The 21,291-nt window shown below is 42.7% G+C and overlaps 1 protein-coding gene and 1 long non-coding RNA gene across 2 annotated transcripts in view; both read left to right on the top strand.

The window, feature by feature from the left end:
• vwa8 (von Willebrand factor A domain containing 8) overlaps positions 1 to 16,288 on the top strand; it is a 77,054-nt gene extending 60,766 nt beyond the window's left edge. The window contains exons 39-45 of the mRNA XM_034885817.1: positions 407 to 563; positions 4,581 to 4,689; positions 8,018 to 8,143; positions 8,890 to 9,048; positions 11,111 to 11,209; positions 12,161 to 12,399; positions 14,321 to 16,288. Of these exons, the coding sequence (XP_034741708.1) occupies positions 407 to 563; positions 4,581 to 4,689; positions 8,018 to 8,143; positions 8,890 to 9,048; positions 11,111 to 11,209; positions 12,161 to 12,399; positions 14,321 to 14,429 (998 nt within the window). The 3' untranslated portion in view covers positions 14,430 to 16,288. The remainder of the gene's footprint in view (positions 1 to 406; positions 564 to 4,580; positions 4,690 to 8,017; positions 8,144 to 8,889; positions 9,049 to 11,110; positions 11,210 to 12,160; positions 12,400 to 14,320) is intronic.
• A 171-nt stretch (positions 16,289 to 16,459) lies between these two features.
• LOC117953149 overlaps positions 16,460 to 21,291 on the top strand; it is a 15,806-nt gene continuing 10,974 nt past the window's right edge. The window contains exons 1-2 of the long non-coding RNA XR_004658571.1: positions 16,460 to 16,561; positions 17,515 to 17,516. This is a non-coding gene — a long non-coding RNA (uncharacterized LOC117953149). The remainder of the gene's footprint in view (positions 16,562 to 17,514; positions 17,517 to 21,291) is intronic.

Raw genomic sequence — 21,291 nt, 5'->3', positions numbered from 1 at the left:
CCTCTACTACCTTTGGACGTAATGCCTTCCGCTTTGCAGCAGTACATGACTGGAATATACTACAAAATACCTTGAAACATACATCTCTGATCCCAATCTCCACCTTTAAGCAAAACCTCCAAAATTACATTGTTAACTCTTGTTCCTGCTGACAATTATGAACCATATTTAGACACACATATTTAAGCACTTATTCTTTTTCTTTCTTCGTTGATTGTCTTTTTTAATTCAGTTGCTTGTTTTATGTGTTATGCGTTTGACTATGTATAGTTGTACAATATGTTTATCTCTTTTTAATTTGGTTGCTTATTCTATGTGTCATGTGTTTGACTATGTAAAGTTGTACAGTATGTTCCTATTTATTTCTGTAGCCTCTAAATAATAAATACAAAATATTTCTTTGCAGGCGGCAGAGACACGGCGGGGCTGGGTGGCAAAGGGGGTCCCTACCGGCTGGATGCAGGACACAAAGTCTACCAGGTGTCCCAGGTGGAGAAAGATGCCGTTCCGGAAGAGGTCCGCAGAGCAGCCCGCGAAATGGGTGAAAAGGCCTTTAAAGAAAGGTAGGTTGCTTTAAATAATGAAAATACCATGAAGGAAAGCAGACAGCATGTAGCATGGTCCAGATGGAGGTACAGATTTTTTGGACTGACTCCCTTTTTCCACTGTGAAAACTTCCGTGTGCGTGTCTGCGTGTGTGCACCATAGATGTATTATAAAAACTGGATACAGCATTCAAGGCGGAGCCCCGTTCATTCTTATGAAAATTGCTCAGTGGCACAATGAGCCTAAATAACCTGGATGATTGCCGCTGCTGCTTCCACACTGTTCAGCCCAGAGAGCAGGCACACTGGAGACCCTTGAGGGCCAAGCAGGTTACTTCCAGTGTAGCGCTTGAATTGGGATTAAAGGATTTAATCATTTGGCTCTTCTAGACTTTCCAAATGTTATCAGACCCAATTGATGAAATAGTGATATTAAAACATGACTTTTTTGGTGCTTGAGACTCTTAAAATATGTAGCCACTGATTTACAGACGTCTCTTTTGCCATGTAAGTCAATAGGAAAAAAGTCTTTTTGAGCCAGAAGGCATTACAAGACGGACCAGGAGTTGTAATTCCACTGTTTGGCCACTACTGTATGTTCAATGTGCTTCACAGCCTCACGCACTCCTGGGAACCCTGGTGTGAGCCTTTTTGTTTGGGCCATCTGCAGGTTTTGCTGGTCAGTCAGCCATCCCAGGTATGGTGCTCCATCCTGGGTAAACAACCACAAGGCTGCAGTGCCCTGGATGGATGGATGGATGAGCGCATTTGTAGATGCCATTGGCGTGTGTGCGTGTGTGTGTGTGTGTGTGTGTGTGTGTGTGTGTCTGTGTGTGTCTGTGTGTGTGTGTCTGTGCCTGTGTCCAAACACACATTTGCTTCATGGTGGAGGTTTAAGAGGACACCGCTTTCACCAGCTCAACCATGAAGGCTCTCTCTGTTCTCTTTTGCTTCAAACAGTCTCGTTCTCTTTACTTTCTTTTCTCCCCCATCCCCCTTATCCTCCCCCTTTCCTGCATTGCCCTTCTAACACACTGGCTGCTTTCAAACCAAGAGGACAACCTCTCTCTCCTCTTTTTTTGTGTAATTTCTTCTTTCCTTGTTCTTCACTTGCTTTTCTAAATTTCTTCTTTGACACCCGTCCCCTCCCTCCCTCCCTCCCTCCCTCCCTTTCTTCTGCCTGTCTATCAGTGTCCCACTAAGCCCAGAGAAACTCTTGTAGCTACATGCTGATACCCTGCTTGTAGACTTCCAAGTAGATGTGACTGTATTTTGACACAGCAGCTGAGCACATAAAACGGAAATACCTGCCTGATAGGGCGGCTTGAGTCTATGTCTTCTTTTTTTTCCATATCCCACGCCAGCTCTGTCAGGCTTTTTCCATACCTTCTCATTCACTGATGTGTGTGCACAATTCTATGTTTACTTAGCTTTGGGTTAAGCATCAATCAAACTATGACCCTTTGCGAAACGCTTGAGTACCCAACACACAAACAAGCAAAAACAGGCTTAGGTATGCTCAAAACACCCACGTGAGCATGTATCCACACACATACACTCACTCATCTCTAGATATGTTCCTGGCTGTGTCTCCAGACCTGCTAACCTTTTTACTGTGGATGTTGGGCAGAAACCTTGTACCTCAATATTGTCTTACTTATTCATTCATTCATTCATGAAGCAATGCCATTGGTCACCCTTTACATCTGGCTGTGAGTTGTGCAGTGGTAAAAATAGCCTTGGGAAGGAAGTTGTTTGTGGAAGATTCAAAAGTAGTTTTGGTGGTACAATAGAAAACTCAGATTGGACAGATAGTCTAGCTAGCTGTCTGGATTTACCAGATCTGAGGAGCAGGTAACTACAGTCCTCAGATATCCACCGGAGGTTAGAACGCCAACACAAAGACAGAGGAAGGTAACAGACATCCGGACGATTCCCGTGTTACCAGTGTTAAAACTGGTAAAAAAAAAGAAAAAAAGAATAGAGTTGCCACTAACGTTTGCTCAGCTTTTTTCTCTGATAATTTAAGATCCAGACGTCCGACAACTAAAATCCATTATCCGATGACTATGATCCTTCATCCCTTTAAAATACAGTTAAACTACAAAAATCTTAAAAAAGTGTAATTTGAAAATGTAGCTTTAAATTGAAAAAATTGAATGCATTGCTCAAGAATTGATGAGCGTTGTATAATTGGATTAGTGTTAACCATATTTCATACTTTTTATTACAATACAGAAATGTTATGTATTGTATATGTTTGACGGAATGGACGCGTACAAGAACAAAGCCACTATCAAAACTCACAATTTGCAAAATAAATTAAAAAAAAGACAATCTTTTCTAAAGCCTGGAACAGGCAGGTCTTATGGATGGAAGGCTACTGTGTGTGTTTTGTGTGTCGCTGCAGGGAGTGTCAGCGTAAGTCCTTGTTTTTTGTGGCTGCTGTTTATGAAATGGCAGTGTCTCCGAGCCGAGCCAAAACAGACTCTGTCTCCGTATTTGTTATCCACTCTGTTTTCCTGTTTAGGTCGAGGTTAAGGAATTTGAAGGAAACCGCCGAGGCTACCGGCCTGAGTGTCTGCTGCCTACCACATATACTCTCACGCATCCTCACCCACACATGCACACACCTAGGAATGTGTGAAGGAAGTGACCCAGCTATGTAGAGTTCTGTGGGCTGACATGGTGTGGTGTGAATGCAGTGGAACAGACTGTGTGTGCAGGTCCAAAATAACTAGAGTGCATTATGTGTCATGAGAATGAAGTCTTGTACCAGTCAAATGATGTTGACATTTTGCTCGGAGTGTCAGGTCACTTTTCTGTGAAAACCGTTCAAAGTGTTTTGGGTTAATTGTTTTCTTTTGTCCCTACACATTCAGTTCATTATTTCTGCTGCAAGAAGACACTAAATATGAGGTTTGGACTTTGCAGGCATTTATCCCTTGTCTGTGTGGGTTTTTGCTTGGTGCTCAGGCAGTCTAAATACAAACAGGTTATGTGAATTTCCGATGCTAAATCCTCTGGGAGAGAGGGAGAGGAGAGGAGGGAGATTTTGTCTCTTTGATTGCACGGGTGATGCCAGCGCAGTCTACACAATACATCTGTCTTACTTTACTGACACACACACACACACACGGGTTTGTTGCAAGCCCTGACACATAGCATCAGAGCCTCTCCTCTATCCTTCCATCCCTACCTGCGTTTTGAAGTCTGGATCTCTGTGGTGGTCACGGGCTATTTGTCACCAAAAGTTTAAAACACCTGGCAGAGATTTCCTTCATCCCTCACCTCTCTCTCTCTCGCTCTCCAACACACACACACACACACACACACACAAACCAGTTTAAACATGGTGAAGGTAGCAGCTTTATCACACCCAAGGAGGATTCTGTATCTGTGTGTGTCAGCGATACTAAAGTACCTGCACAGTGGGATTATACTGATAAGCTCGGCTTGGGGGGCACAGCCCACCTGTCTTGTCAAGTCCACAGGTGTTGTTTTTGGAGAGAACACACACACACACACACACACACACACACACACACACAAAAGGGGAGGGGAACACTAACCTCTGAATCAGTTTTTCCACAGGTGTCCTGCCTTCGATAAGAGATTTCTCAGTCTATTTTCACTCTGTCTTTCTCTATCCTACCTAGCCCTTTTCAATATGGAAGGGAAGAAGCAGTAGCTTCTAATTTACCAAAGAAATGCATTAGTTATTGTGCTCTGCTGCATCACGGTTGCATCCTTTGACTTGCCTGTTTTTGAAATGAAAATGAAATGGAGTTCTTTTAGAAAACGCATTTCAAGAAGAAGTTAATGCTTTGCAGCAGCGCTCTCAGCTTTTGAAATGAATGTATACAGTGATTATGTTTGAGAATGGGAGGCGGAGTCAGAGTGTTGCAGAGTATACAGACCTCATATCGAAGGTAGTGTATGCTTGAATACAACTGGTGGTTTACCTAAAACACATCAAATCAAGTCATTTGTCTCTCCTCTCCCTCTGTTTGTCTCACCGTCCCTCTATCTCAGGTTGAAGGAGATTGATATGAGCGAGTACGACGCTGCCACGTACGAGCGCTTCTCCAGCGCCGTCAGGAGACAAGTTCAGTCCCTTCGCATCATCCTGGACAGTTTACAGGTTAGCTTTTCTCTACTCCATCACACTTCTTTATTTCTTTGTTTTAAACTAGTGCTGTCAAATGATTAAAATATGTAATTGCAATTAATTGCATTAATGTCATATGTCATCATCAACTAATCTCTCACTCAATGTAACACTGTCCATCAATAAAAGGGTAAAATAATACTTTGACGGGGGGCTTCAGCTGACATCAGCTGTTTGCTTGGCCATCAAGTGGTATTTCAATCTGGACGTGCTGCGATGATAGCTCAGTTCACAACGACAAAACACACAGATCATGTTGGTCTTGTCATTGGAATCATTTGGTAAATTTCCATTCAGAATCTTATTGGCGTCCATTTTGTCGTCTCGCGCTCGCCATCCACTCAAAACGTAACGTTATTACTCTTTGGTCGGCTTGCAAGCCCAAACGGCGCGTGAGTGCCGTGCCTGTTTCCGGTCTAGCTAGATCCGGTGTGGTGTTATAGTTTTTCTAACACTACTAGTTGTTGCAACAGCATGTGAAAAAAAACTAGTTTGCTAGGCCAAAAAGAACGTTAATCTTGCGATAAAAGTATTGATGCCGTTTAAATGGGTTTGCGTTAATGCCGTTAATAAAACGTTTAACTGACAGCACTATTTTAAACACGATTTATTCTTTTGATATTCCTAAATTCTGTAGAACAAGGCACAGCCGTGACAGCTCAGAGCCTCACTGGTTCCTTCATGAATAAAAGAATCAATGAAGCCAATTTCTACATCAGAATAATTAATTATTTTTATCAAAATCTTTTGAGTGGTCTGTGGCTTATTGTCACTATGCATGATATACAACAGATGGCCAATTGAAAAATGCCTTCAAGCCTGAAAGCTGCGTCACTTGAAGATTATTTTACCTTGGCCACAACTGAATTTCAAATTCCATTTGCTTCAGTTGTATACATTTCCTTGTAGATTCAGCCTAATTTTTGGAAACATATATGTGCAGTCTACACAATACATTTGTCTTACTCTCCTGTTATGCAACCAGACACACACACACACAGACACACACCCTTTTGACCCTGGCAAGTCCGTCAATCCATCTTCATCCGCTTATCCAGTATCAGGTCGCGGGGGCAGCAGCTCCAGCATCAGCCAGCTCCGACTGGCCCTGGCAAGTCAGACAACAAAAGTGGAGGAGTAATAAAGTTGTTGGATGATAATGGGTTGACCTTATTCGACCCCAGAGACAGGAAGGAGGGGGCGCTGTACCATAGGAGCACCCTTATTGGTGCTGAGAGAATGAAAAGCAAAAGCGTTGGGAGTGGCGGTGATAAAATCCAGGATGTGAAATTGTCTCAATTTCATTATTTTGGTTTAGAGGTTCCTCCAAGTGTTTGAGCTTCTTACTGAAAATGTGAGTGGATACATGGCCCTGTGTGTGTGTGTGTGTGTGTGTGTGTGTGTGTGTGTGTGTGTGTGTGTGTGTGTGTGTGTCTCTGTGTGTGTCTCTGTGTGTGTGTGTTTGGAGAGAGGAAAATCATGCAGCATGTGACAATGATTACAGAGCAGCGACACCAGGCCTTGCTCTATTATTCTCCCGTCCAGGTGTGAAGCTCTACAGTATTTGTATATGTTGTGGTGGGCGGGTGTGTGTGTGTTTGTGTTTTCCATCCAGGTGTTTGTGGCCATGACAGCGCTGGCTTTGAACATGAACGTCGGTTATTGTTTGAATTGGTCCCTGTAGCCCTGGGCTTCTTTCTGTCTGTAAAGACGAGGGAGATTATACTAATCTCAGCAGGTGTGGCGCTATGATGTCATGTTATTTTTCTCATACATGAAGAGTGATTTAAGAAGTCACTGATGAATTGTTTCTACCCCTTCTAGTCTCACTTAGGGAAACCCCTCTCTATTTATCTCTCCACATAAAACTGGCATGCCAAACATAAACAGCTGCACGCGTATTTATTAAGCCTCTCAGAGAAGGAAATCAGTCCTAACTGGCCTAAGAAATTGCTATTTATAGATTTGGTCCTACTGTAATTTTAGGTCCAGGCGAATACAATTAATCATATCTTTGGCAGAGGTGTCCCAACTTGTCAGGAGTTCTCAATTAGACTGATCTCATGAAATGGAAAATGTATGACACGGCAATTTGTATGCCATTATTGGAGTGTCATCAAGACGCATGCAGGACTTTCACCCAGGAGAACGGGGATCGTATCCCGCGTGTCACGTTTCCTAAACTCAGGCGTCAGTTTGTTTGTTTACTAAAGCCAACCTTGTTCTTCTTTTCTTAAACCGCGTGTCTTGTAACAAGTGGCGATAACACGGCAAGTGGCGATAACACAGCGTGTATGTTAACATCTACTGCATCCAGCGTAGACATACACGCGGATAGCTCAAAATGCTACAGATAACACGCCGCTTGGTTTAAGAAAGTGTATGTTCACGCAAAGTGATGATGTCATGTTGTCTCTGTCGATGACAGTGATGCAGTGGGAGGGGAGACAGTGAACTTATTAAAAGATAGCACATTATCAGAAATGTTTTTTTGTGACTGATCTTGTGCAATGATGCAATTGCTCTATGAATAAAGAGACCACAAATAAGCAAGCTGACACTTTTGGGCAACTCAGATTACTCTCATAGGGCTTGGGATAATGAATAAAACAGTTTAATTCCCCTCCACTTAGTGTTACGCAATATTGTAGGCTTTATATAACAGAAAACATTGTGTATTGTGTATTTATTTTTGAAGCCAGATTATTACATCTGGCATTTAGTTTATTGTAAATTTAAGATTTAAGCTATTCATCAATTCTGTTAACATATTTTTGCACATTTTAACTTGGCTAAGCTGTTTGCCTGTTCACATGACGCTTGCTCGTAACAGAGTAATGTTTTTTTTTTTTTTAGCTTCCTTGTTTTCTGTAAAGTAGCTCTCCTTTGTCCAGGAGCAAACTGAAAACAGGAGAAAGTTATGTTCCTCCTCCTCTCACCTCTCTCCTTCCAAGTGACCACAGCAGCAAAAAAGTAAAGTGACATCTTGAGAAACGGGGTCAGAGCTTCAAAGAGACCCCATGGCTCTTTCCTCTGTGGGCATGGGCGGGAGAAAAAATGTGTGCATTCACAATCTGCCCCACCAAAATGAAATCATCCTCCCCAGACAGATTTTGAAATGTGTTTATTTATTTTACTGGTCGAATGGTACACATCGTGTGCTCAAACATGTGCTCCAACTAAGTGTGTGTGTGTGTGTGTGTGTGTGTGTGTGTGTGTGTGTGTGTGTGTGTGTGTGTGTGTGTGTGTGTGTGTGTGTGTGTGTGTGTGTGTGTGTGTGTGTGTGTGTGTGTTTTCACAGGCTAAAGGGAAGGAGCGGCAGTGGTTGAAGAACCAGGCTCTGGGAGAACTTGATGATGCTAAAATCATAGATGGACTGACTGGAGAGAAGTCTATATATAAACGCAGGGGAGAGCAGGACCCAGAGGTGTGTATGTGTGTTGCTACAGATATTTAAACTACACTTTTTTTTTCCCCCAGAGCCACACCTCCAAACAAACATATACTAACAAACATACACACGATAAATTCCAGTGGTGAGTGTGTGAGATTATTATTAAACCCAGTGTTTCTGCTCAAGCTCACCCACAGTTTAAGTAATTTCTTCTGCAGTCATGTGTGCTTAAGTAATCCCACGCACACGCACACACACACACACACACACACACACACACACAGACACAGACATACACACACACACATTCACACACACACACATACACACACAGACAGCACACAGATAGTTCCCACACTAATCATACAAACACACACTAACCATAATATGCATGCCATGTTTTTCCACCTTATTTAGCTCCAGGCTTTGCATAGTTTTGGTCTGGCCTGAAGGTCTAGATTGAAATAATCATAATTCAGTTTTGAAACCCTGTCCTTGTTTTGAATGTTATTTTTAAGTAAGCTACACCAAATTCCACAAAACACTTTCCAGAGTAGGTGTTTTCTTTAATTTAGTCGTTAGTCGTTGCTGATTTTCTTTAAAAGGTGTGTCTGTGTGTGTGTGTGTGTGTGTGTGTGTGTGTGTGTGTGTGTGTGTGTGTGTGTGTGTGTGTGTGTGTGTGTGTGTGTGTGTGTGTGTGTGTGTGTGTGTGTGTGTGTGTGTGTGTGTGTGTGTGTGTGTGTGTGTGTGTGTGTGTGTGTGTGGCTGGGTGTTTACAGCTTGGCAGTCCTCAGCAGAAGCCCAAGCGTTTACGGGTGTTGGCCGACGTGTCGGGCAGCATGTACCGCTTCAACGGCGTGGACGGCCGGCTGGAGCGCTCCATGGAGGCTGTGTGTATGGTCATGGAGGCTCTGGAGAGCTACGAGCACAAGTTCAAGGTGAGATTGTCACATCAAACATCACATAATTCTTTTTGGACAAAAGCATCTGACAAATTAACGTTATGTTAGTGAACTTACTGTTGTCTCTTTATCTTAACGCTTCACTACCAGCTATCATCTCCAAACTTACTGACGTCATAGTGATTACTTTTATTTACAAAGCCCCCTAGTTTGCCACTAAAATGAGTTGTGTTGGAAGGAGAGTCACACTGTGCTAGTTGTTTGCCTGACTTACATTAAAGGAAATTACAAAACATTCTCAGTCTTCACTACTTGCCCCCACTGTCTTACTGGATGTGCCTCTGGTGCTCTTGTCAGTCTTTTGACTGCACTAGATTGTGCAAAGAAAAGTCAACAGTTGACACATTTCATGGGTCATTCATGAACAAAGTAGAATCATGGAAAAAATAGAAAGAGCAAGGACGAGAGGCAGAGCAAAGGGGGGAGAGGGAGATACAGTGTGAGGGGGTTTAAAAAAAGTTGAACGCAGACAGACTTCTTGGCCCCTAAGTGACACTCAATCCAACCTAAAACTGATCACATATCAGTGTCTTACACACACACACACACCACACACACACACACACACACACACACACACACACACACACACACACACACTCGCACACTCTTCAGTGCTCATCACATACCAGCGTAACTGTTTTCTTTTGGTAACATCCCTGAAAGTGAACACACACACACAACCTCGAAGATGTCTTATGATTTATTAGGTGCACTTTTAGGGGTGTCATGCAAAGCAAGTAGTTACACTTGTAGCACTGACGTGTGTGTGTGTGTGTGTCTGTGTGTGTGTGTGTTTGTGTGTTTTGACCATTTATAGACCAAACACCTAAACTGTTTATTGAGAAAATAATTGACAGTTGCAGCACTGATTTAAATATTAAATTAAACGATTTCGGTGTCCCTGATTTGTATAAAAACCTAACTGAAAAAAAGTATAGCACAAAAAACTTTTGATATTTTGACAAAACAGGCTTCAACAGCAATATGGATGGCTGAGACACACAGTCGCATACCTCTGACCTACAAGCTCATCACTGCCCTTATTAAAAATAGCCCATATACATAATACCTGGGTCTTGAAATAGCTGAGTGGAGCCCACGGTGCCAGGCTGACTCGGCTTTATATAAGCCAGATTTGAGGGTTGGTCTATGGGAGGTACGTTCACTTTCTACAGGGTTTCCATGCAGCTTGGAGCGAGGGTGGCCTGGTATAAATTACGACGTGACATTTCTGCACCATCACACTGCATCTTTACACTTCATACTATTCTTGCTCCTACATGAGGACAACACAACAGGCATTTGCACAAAATTCCAGAGTTGCAACAATAAAATGTTATTGTCGAAGTCATTTACGTTCATGTGGTACCATACATTTGTGTAATTTTATCAGAATACAGAATATAAATCTTCTTAGAAATATTGGGAAACATAGGACAAGAAATATATAATCTGCTATATAGACGTGTAATGGATTGGGGTGGGGTGCAAGTCAGATTTCAGGGAGGGCCGGTTCCACCCCATGTCCCACTTCTAGCCCCACCCATGGCTGCAGACCCTGGCCATCAACTTAGGTAACCATAATATTACCATTACAATACAAGAAAATAAGCACCCAGCTTCTTAGGAGCCCTCCAGAGACCTTGACTTTCCCCACTCACTAATGTAGACATTTAATCTTGAAAACCGAGGCGGTCTCTGGCTCACCCGGTGAAAGCGGGTACCCCATGTTGGCTTGGTCCTGCAGCGGCCCGGGTTCGAGTCCGGCCTGCGGCCCTTTGCTGCGTGTCATCCCTCATCTCTCTCCCTCCTTTCCTGTCTATCCACTTTCACTATCTAATAAAGAGGAAAGCCCCCAAAAACTGTTTTTTTCAAACACCGTCACCATAGCAATCTCTCAAGCCCACTCGTGGATCAAAGGCTCCCCTTGATTCCTCCATCCTCTTAGAAGAATCTGTCTCTCTATCATATTACTTGCTTCTTTTGTACCATCTTTGTCAATTTCCCTCTTACTTAAATTGTTTTCTTCACGCAGTACGACGTAATCGGCCACTCAGGCGACGGATACGACATCGAGCTGGTCAGAGCGGACAAAGTCCCCAAGAATAACAAAGAGAGACTCAAAGTCCTCAAGGTAAACATTCATAATTAGACCACTCTTGTTTTGTACCTGTGCACATGTTACTTACACACATATCCACCTAAATACACTGAACAGTGGTTTGCATTATCGTCTTTCTTTTTTTCTTTCTCACTCACTTAATAGCTGGAAAATTTCTGCTGTGTTTAGGCCTGTAAAAATGATAACATAATTGTCTTATTGTCAAATTTTACTTACGTAATTGTGGTTTCTTTGTTTAACTGCAGTTGGATGCTAACATCAGCTAAGGGCCTATAGTATGACTGTTGATGGTAATTGTAGATTTTGTTTAGATGTGCCAAATTGTGATATTTAAGTAATTATTGGTTGTGAGACTATGGTTGGACTGCTGGGCTAAAGCAATGCTAGTTGTTGACCCAATACAGAGTCATAGCATACATTGAGATACAGTTAGAAAAATATGTTTTAGAGGCGTGGTTTATCTTCATTATCTAGGTCACATGACAGGGATTTATCAAAAAGATGTATCCTAGAATTCATAATTTGTTTAAAAAAAGGAATACATAAATTTGACTAAAACAAGTTATATTGTTAATGGCATTTATTTCTGTATCTTATCTGTACAGCCAAATTTGGAATAGTTACAGCTCTAGTTGTGTTGTTGTTTTCACTTTCCTCTAGGGGCATGTACCCATTTATTATCTTAGCCTGTGAGTACAACTCCTCCACGACTGAAGGTCCTGTTAAATGTTTTCTCCTTCTTTCATAAGATAAGAGAGATAAAGCATTCAAACAGAAAATGTTCTTGAGTCATCCAAACTCAACAGATAACATTAAAAACGTTGTATAGTCACCCAACAAACATCTGACACACACACACACATACACATACCACATCCAAACATGTAATATATATGATTGCTTGATTGCAGTCCCACAGTGATTCACTGATCACATTTCTCTCCTCCTCCCTTCGCCCTACAGACCATGCATGCCCACTCTCAGTTCTGCATGAGCGGCGACTACACTCTGGAAGGCACTGACGCAAGCATTAAGGAAGTGGCACGGGAAGAGGCCGACGAGCACTTCGTGGTGGTGCTCAGCGATGCCAACCTGGAGCGCTACGGCATCCGGCCCGAGCGCTTTGCCCAAGTCCTGACCTCTGACCCGCAGGTCAATGCCTTCGCCATCTTTATCGGATCCCTGGGCGACCAGGCCGAAAGGTAAGGAGGAGGGCGACCAGGCCTAGTGGGGGGCATCTTGGTGGAGTTAGTTTGGATCAACGGTGGTACATTTCCAGGAAAAAACCTGGAAAAGCCCCTTTCGCGCTTGGTGTGTCGCCATTCTTAAAATCCCTTCAATGCAGGAAACAACAACAAACTTGCAAAGAATAGTGCAAAAAGGCAGGTCTGCTTAGTTATTTCAGGGAATGATTGTAAAGATTTACAAAGAATATGTTTAGGGCATTTCCTCTCTAACTGGGAAGTTTTGGGACTGATTTGTGGGATTGCTGCGGACGAAGTACTTAAAGAGCTCAAATTACTGTATTGTGTCATCAGTTAACTTCATTTAATATTGTATGTGGCGTTTTCATTTGCGGGATGCAAATGATCCACCAAAACAAGTTCCTTCCCAAGACTATTTAGCAGAGCCATTTGCTGTGTGCGGAGCTTAGCCCCGCCTAAGACCATTATGATTGGTTTAAAGAAAGGCAAACGACCCAGATAGCTTTTTTCTCATTTACAAGAATGTATGACCTTACTTCACTGCGCTGTGGAGATAGAGCTGGCAATGTGAGACTATGGTGGAGGTAAGGAGAGAGGTCAAAGAAGGAAATAGGTAAGATCAGTGAAGGAGAATAAAGGAGAAAAAAAAAAAACTTAAGCCATGAGTAAGGGACAAAAGATGAAGGAAAGGGGATTAAAAAAAGGATGGAGGTAAAAAGTTGCGGGGCGCAGAGGTAGTGATGAAAATGGTATTTAAAAAGTCAACATCCCATAGAACAGAAGCAGCCACATGGTCAATTTCTAAGCATCCTGCTGAAGATTCTGCACTTAAAGTTAAAGTAGAGTGTAGCCTGTGATCCAAAGCCAGTAAATAACAACTAGACTTCAAAGGGAAGTAGAACAACGACTCTCCAATTGAGTCTCTCTGAGGCCTACTCATGTTCCCGCTGGCTGCTGGCCCTGCTGACCTTTTGTTGTCCCATCCCAGATTACGTCCTGAGCTTTGCAGGCGGGACAAAAGAAGGTTAAGTGCACTCCCCTGTCCGCTTTGTGGAGCCTGCGGCTTCACGGTTAGAGCGCAGCAGTCACGAGCTTAAGGACCTTCAGGACTAATATGACTCCTCCACTCCTGACTGAGGAGAGCAGGAACACAGAGAGAGGGAGAATAAAAGCAAAGAAAAAGAGACCCCTGACCCTGGGAAACATATGCTTAAAGGAGGAATTAGTCTTTAACTTAAGGAGCCGAGGTGGGGTAGAAATTAACTCTAAACTATAAACAGGGTGTGGGTTCAAGTGAGAGTGAGAGTGCGGGAACAGAGGAACGATAGAGTCACATGTCATGGAAGCACGCAAACCTCATGTCAAGGACAAACTACCAACTGAAAAAGAGGAATGTGTAAGTCAATGGGGGACAGAAGGAAAGAGAACCATTAGATGTAGGAGGTTTATACAGTGGACTGAGCAAAGGAGTAAAGTTAGGGTTGCACAATATGAGGAAAATATGCAATAATGTTACATATCAGAAAAAAACATTACTTTTGATAAATAAACAGACTCAGTTCTCCTGCTTTCAGTGTTCCGCTAAAATACATCAGATTGCTTTTTGGATTTAAAAAACGAAAGGAAATCATTTCCAACATTCTTTTATTGAACAAATTGAATATTGGACTGAACACAAGAGGCACCATTAAACAAAAGAATGACACTTACATTTTAGAGTATGCGATGGGTCGCAGTTTTTCCCACTCCATGTAAGTGACAGCCCTTTCATTAACACACACACACACTCTGCACTCTGCCAATTGTCACAGCAAACATGTACCTGTCTGTCTTTTTGTTTTTTTGGAAAGCAATTATTTTGCTAAAGTTCAGTGCCTCTGTTTAACCTCAAACGTCTTTTTTTTACTCTTTAACTCAGACTCCAAAAAAACCTTCCAGCAGGGAGATCCTTCGTTGCCATGGACACCAAGCAGATCCCCCAAATCCTGCAGCAGATCTTCACATCTACGATGCTGTCCAGTGACTGAGACTGACACGCACAAACACAAGCAACACTCACTTCTTATCCCAAACATTCAAAACCTCATCATTTGTTCTGCAAGCTCTAAAACTTGTCTGACGTTGGGTTTAAGTTCATGAATTATCACCATGTGTCTTTAACCCACTTTCCGTTTCAGATATTATAACTTTATCTGAGCTATATCAGGTCTGAGGACGGTTCTTTTTTTTCTTTTTCTTTTTACAGAAGCCCTTGGTTTATCAGTAAAATCTACCAGCGTTGTGTTAGCGTGACAGAATAATGTAGTGTAATGTTTAGCTGCTGCGTAGAGTCCCTCTGGGAATAGGTACTGAACATTGTGTTCTGCAAAAAAGCCTGTGATCATTGTGTATGACTGTACTGTGTAATGACACGCACTGTACGTAGAGTAACTAAATGAATGCCTGGAGCCCGTCTCAGACCCCATGCAGGGATCAAACACACAGCCTAACCTGTTGTTGTTTTTGTGTTTTTGCGGACTGCGCTGACGCATGCAGTACGTCTTTGTCCTGTTTTTGGTTGTGAGCCGCCTAACTTAGAAGGGAGGGTCATGAACTTGAAATGGCCTCTCTCATTTAGACTTCCTCCTCATTAATCTGTCTGTCACACAGAAGAAGACACGGACACACACAGGCAGAGGCGACACTAACGCACCACCTGCCCGACACTTGGATGTGACCAGCGGCAATAACTTTGGCTCCTTTGGAATGCCGGGACTGTGACCAGGGAATTTCCCACCTGACTGCAGACACTCTTTTATGGAGCCGCCGTTGCACAACCCCCTGCTGTGTGTGCGTGCGTGTATGCGTGTTCTCCTAAAGCATCTATGACAACATGCACAAGCCCTTGGCCTCCTGGCTGCTGGACCTTGTGATGCCCCGTGTTTGTAATAGTCCTGCAAAGAATCTGGGATTGGCTTTCATTGCCAGACCTCCCTCTATCCCTTCTTACACACACACACACACACACACATACACACACAGTGCCACTGCAGGGTAAATCAGGAGTAAATTCTGTTGTTTTGTGGCTTAGCCGATGTCCAGAGTAATTTTGAAGAAGATTCTGTGACCTGGAGATTAAATAATAAGATCTCTTTATTCAAGCGAGAGATCTGAGGTAATTCTGCACAAATAACTGAGCTCAGCAACATTTCAGCATTCTTTTGTTTATACATTGAAAAAAGGGACTTAATTGTTAACCAATCACAGTACTTCATACACCTATCAAGCAGACATTACATAAGAGATTAAGTGCACACTAAGTTGTGTGTTTTATTGTATGTATTTCTGCTGTATGATGTCATGCTGTGCACTCACAATCTCCCTTTCCGTGCCTAACTGCAGACACGTGCATCAATACTGTATCAATTAGGCCCCCGGTTGTGATACTTGCCTCACTGTGCTGCCCTGATAGGATCAATAGAACAGTCTGTCTGACTGCCAGTCTCCATGATCCCTCTCACATAGAGGGACGTCCCTCTTTTTATTAACCCACTTTGCTCTCCCTCTTTCTTTTATGTTAGTAAGCAAGTAAAGTTTTATAGCACTTTTCACAGATAAAAAACACAAAGTGCTTCACAATAAAGTGAAATACAATAAATAAAAGACACAAGAATACAAAGGACAGTTACATCAAATCAGACAGCCATGAAAGCCCTTTCTCTTGCTCTGCTGATGAGTTGGAAGTAACAAAAGTGACCTCATAGGAAGAACTGGACCAGTTTCTCGAGAGACATTTTGTTTACATCAAATATTTGTCGAAACTTCATGGTTAGGCATTAAAGCTGTAGTGAGTAACTTTTTGATATTAACAAACGCCCGTTTCATTCAAGCTGTTGACAAATGTGTTGCTACAAAGCCAATTCAGACTCAGCTCCACACAACTCTCTCTGTATTTCTCAGTATGACTATGTTCAGAAGATTGTTAAGTGAAGGTAATTACGTCTTCTGAATAGTTCATGTTTTTTTTTAAATCCTCCGTGTCCTCCTTGGTTTCTAGCAACTGCACGGATAAGGGGGGGGGGGGGGGGTGCACTCTGCGATCGCGGAAGGCTTGTGTCATGTCAACCGTTGTGTTGCCATTACTTAGAGTTCTTCATGGGGGCGACAGAAACTACGCCCTGTAGCTTTAAAGTGTGCCTGGCAGCATATTAAAGTCATATATAATACATAAATACATATCTAATCTTTTTAGTCTAATTTATTGTACATTGTTAGTACTTTATGTGGAGTATATTGTAAAAGTAATGTACAAAACTTTAATAAATCATGTTAATATTGCTCAACTGATTCTCGATATCTGTCCTTTTTATGATTATTTAAATTTGGCTCTAACCTATGCATTTGTAACAACTGGTCCCTAATAAGAACTGTCTAAAGAATTATTTTTGCTTGTAATTTTAAGATATAATAAATGCCAAAATCATACCCCACACTTCTATCAAACAACGGATTAGTGTGGTGGAAGAACACATTTTCAGTGGTAGTGGAAGCCTTTTGTAGTATTACTATTGTAAGATAATAAAATAAGTGTGTATTGTATGTTATTCTGTTGTATATTTTTCTCCAGATGACCAGAAGATTTTAGACGCTGAGGCCGCTGACCGCTCAGCTTCCCTCTCGTTTCCTCCACAACCAACCAGCCCACTCTCACTGTTTTTACTAACCAAAACATCTCAACACACAATACAACTCTTTACAATTCTTCTTGTTATTTATTTTTATTTTTTTTATTGTTTTCTGGGGCTTTTCCCATTAGTAGATAGTGACAGTCGACAGACAGGAAAGGGGGAGAGAATGAGAGGAGATGACACGCAGCAAAGGGCCACATGTTGGACTCGAGCCCGGGCCGCTGCAGGACTCAGCCTACGTGGGAGACACGCTCTTACTGGGTGAGTTAGAGGCCCGCCCCACACTTTGTAATTCACGATGTATTTACAGTTCTGAAAATGTCACTGGCAATCATACCCGCTGCTTCCTCTGTTTATTCCAAACAAAACCTCTGGATCTCTTACTGTAGGATGGAGGAGAATGTTATTCCAGGGATATCTGACGCGTGGAGTTCAGAATCTCCAGATGTCATTAACTCCAATTATGTCAGATAGTAAAAATTGAAAATTATTCAGATTATTATTTATTATACTGTATGGCTGTGGGTGTGGCTCAGTGGTTGCGTGGTCACCTTCCAAATCTCAAGGTTGGTAGTTCTATCCCTGCGGTTCCAAGTGGAAGTGCCCTTGGGCAAGACGCTGAACCCCAAGTTGCTACTGATGCTGAGCCATCGGAGTGTAAATGTGTGTGTGTGTTTATCTGATGAGCAGGTGGCACCTTGTACGGCAGCCTCGGCCACATTGTGTGTATTGTGAATGGTTCCTGTACTTCGTAAAAGCATTTGAGTAGTCATTAAGACTTGAAAGCGCTATATAGAAACAGTCCATTTAGAACAGAAAATATCACACAAAATAGCAAAGACACTGAGATACATTCATGTCAAACACTTTTTGAAATGTCTGAAAAGGTGTTGGGGAAAAGTTAATAGCAAAAATGATGATGTATTTACTTGACTGCTGTCTGTTCCACTTCCTTCCCTGTCTGCTTCCTGTACACAGCGTTATTGACGCATTGTTGATCATTGATTTGCAATGACAAAGAGACTCTCAGAAAGACTTTAGACACTCACACACTTAATGCCCACCTGGTCTTTGTTTTCTAAAATACACAGACCAGTTGTATGATTACAACAGCGAGATAAGAGGTCTAGACTAGTAGGGCATTACATGCATTAGTCAGTGTGTGTGTGTCTGTGTGTGTGTGTGTCTCCTGCTCTGTTAGTCACATTTTTTTTGCAGTTGTGGAAAAATTAGCTGAAACTAGCTGGTGATTCATAGCGTTCAACAATTGAAGCGGACTATTTTTGGTTACATTTTGCTGATGTCATTACATTTCAGTCCAGACACTGTGTTTGACAAAGCAGATAAAACTCACACATACGCAACGCAACTTTATTTATATAGCACGTTTAATGCAAACATGCAGCCCAAAGTGACTCACAGCACAAAAAGGAAACACAGATGGAAAAAAAGACTAAACACTACTAACATCAGGCAATTACTAAAATGAAATAAACTCCAGTTCAAAAAGAAATGGATATAAAACAAATCTAACTACTTTAAACTAATAATAATAACATTATCCATCCATCGATCCATCCATCCATCTTCGGGTCACGGAGGGAGCAGCTCCACCAGGGGACCCCATACTTCCCTATCCCAAGCCACATCAACCAGCACCGACTGGAGGATCCAGAGGCGTTCCCTGGCCAGGTTGGAGATATAATCCCTCCACCTAGTCCTGGGTCTTCCCCAAGGCCTCCTCCCAGCTGGACGTGCCTTGAACACCTCCCTAGGGAGACGCCCAGGAGGCATCCCTACCAGATGCCAGAACCATCTCAACTGGCTCCTTTTGACGCAAAGGAGCCGCGGCTCTACTCCTCTCAGATGACTGAGCTTCTCACCCTATCTCTAAGGGAGACACCAGCCCACCTCCTGTGGAAACCCATTTCGGCCGCTTGTCCCTGGATAGTTCATTTGGTCATGACCCAGCCTTCATCACCATAGGTGAGGGTCCCACAGCATCTCCCAGGGGGACCTGGTCATATGCCTTCTCCAGATCCACAACACACATGTAGACTGGTTGGGCATACTCCCAGGCTCCCTCCAGGATCCTAGCAAGAGTGAAGATCTGATCCGTTTTTCCATGACCAGGACGAACATTGTTCCTCTTTAATCTGAGGTTCAACTATCGGCCGAACCCTCCTTTCCAGCACATTGCAGTAGACCTTAACAGCAGACAACAGACAACCACACTGGTTTAGATCAGGGAAGTTGTTCCTCCCAATCACGCCTCTCCAAGTATCTCCATCATTGCCCACATGTGCGTTGATGTCCCCCAGCAGAACTATGGTGTGCCCCACTGCAGCCCCATACAGGACTCCGTTCAAGGTCTCCAAGAAGGCCGAATACTCCAAGCTCTTGTTTGGTGCATATGCACAAACAAAAGCAAGAGTTCCCCCCCCCCCCCCCCCCCCCCCCCCCCCCCCCCCCCCCCCCCCCCCCCCCCCCACCACCACCACCACCTGCTGGCGTAGGTAGACCCTCTAATCCACCAGGGTAAACTCCAATGTAGCGGCACTCAGCCCGGGTGCTTGTGAGTATGAGTCTTTCATTTTCTTTTAGAAATACTGAGAGAGCATGTCATTCTAATATCCATCGAAAGGAAGTAAGTTCCACATTTTTAGGGGGTGTTAAAAACAGGATGCACTTTCACCAGTACATGTATGGGCCACATAAGGAACATAAAACAAACAACAACAAAAAATGCTCTGGGGGACCTTTGTGCTCTGGCTGGAACATAAAATACAAGAAAATCACTAACCAATGCACATGCAGTACTTAATAAGCGTGACTGTCTCGGGTGTTGACTTGATTGATCACAGAAGGACGCCACATGAAGAAATTGACCAGTCAACGTGATCCCTGTGATTGATTGCTGATCTCGTGGCAACCCAGCAGGACAAACAGGGGACAGTGATTGTCCCAATGTTTGTCTGAACAATAGAAACAGGAAGGCGTGGGTGCTGATTTAGCCGGAGCTGGGTGATTGATGCTGGCCTGTCAGCTATTTGCAGGCGTTAGAAGTTAGAAGTGTGTTAGAAGTGTGTTCACAGTGCAAGAATGGTACATATTGTAGCAAGATTTCACACAATGATGTGGTCAGATGTGAACATTTCCTGAAAATGTGTATAACGTAGGATTTACTGAGGTACACTGTTAAGTGTGTGTGTGTGCATGCATGCGTGCGTTGTTGCGTGTGTGTCCGTGCCTGCGTGCGTACGTGCGTGCATGCTTCCGTGAAGCCATGTGTGAGTGAGTGAGTTTTTTGGTAATGAGCAATAGTAAAACCAGGGGTACAGGAAGCTTTTAAGAAGGAGAATGTAATAATGTCAACCTAATAATATACACCCGGATGCAAGATGAAAAGCCTTTTTAACATCAAGGCCAGAGGACTACAGATTTAAAAAAAACAAACTTTTGGCTTATTCTGGCATTTTTAACTCATGTGTAATCATGTGTTTAATTCATTTGCACTGTCCCCTACTTAAATCAAAGTAATTTATATATGTTAAGGGACTGTTTGGTTTTTATTTAAGGGGCTACAGAAGGAGTTTTTGGCTCTTTAGTAAAAAAAGACTTGACCCTCCCTTTGTCAAAAATCACTTCCTGCGGGATTTTGCAGCCTTTTCTAGAGATTGTTGCGGCCCAAAATGCCTGATGTTGTGGGAGAGTTTGTAAAAAAAATTGCAATAAAAGCTGCAATGTTTTTTGTATGTTTGTTGCAAGTAGCGGCAGACAGAGAAAGTTTCAAAAAAGTTTTTCACTTCACACCCACAGCCATACAGTATAATAAATAATAATCTGAATAATTTTCTATTTTTGGGCAAGCTTTGACTTTTCAAAATAAAACTTTGCATCTGGTCCGCCATGTTTTTGTACGTTGGTGTTTTGGATGTTTTTGAACTAAACAGTAAGTCAGTCATGAATAATGAATACAATTATTTAATAAATAAATAAGGAAAGCATCACCAAAGTACTATTATGTAGCATTTAGGGGTAACTAACTACAGAAAAACACATCCCTTGTGGTGGAATTGACAAACAGCTGCTGGCAGTCCAGAAGCTTATGATTGATTGGGCGGTAAAACAATCCAAAGTCAACCGTGCATACTAGAACTGTGTGTGTGTGTGTGTGTGTGTGTGTGTGTGTGTGTGTGTGTGTGTGTGTGTGTGTGTGTGT

The sequence above is a fragment of the Etheostoma cragini genome, chromosome 11 (genome assembly GCF_013103735.1).
Source record: "Etheostoma cragini isolate CJK2018 chromosome 11, CSU_Ecrag_1.0, whole genome shotgun sequence".
NCBI lineage: Eukaryota > Metazoa > Chordata > Actinopteri > Perciformes > Percidae > Etheostoma > Etheostoma cragini.
The sequence above is the reverse complement of the archived record's forward strand: the minus strand, read 5'-3'. Positions and strand labels throughout refer to the sequence as shown.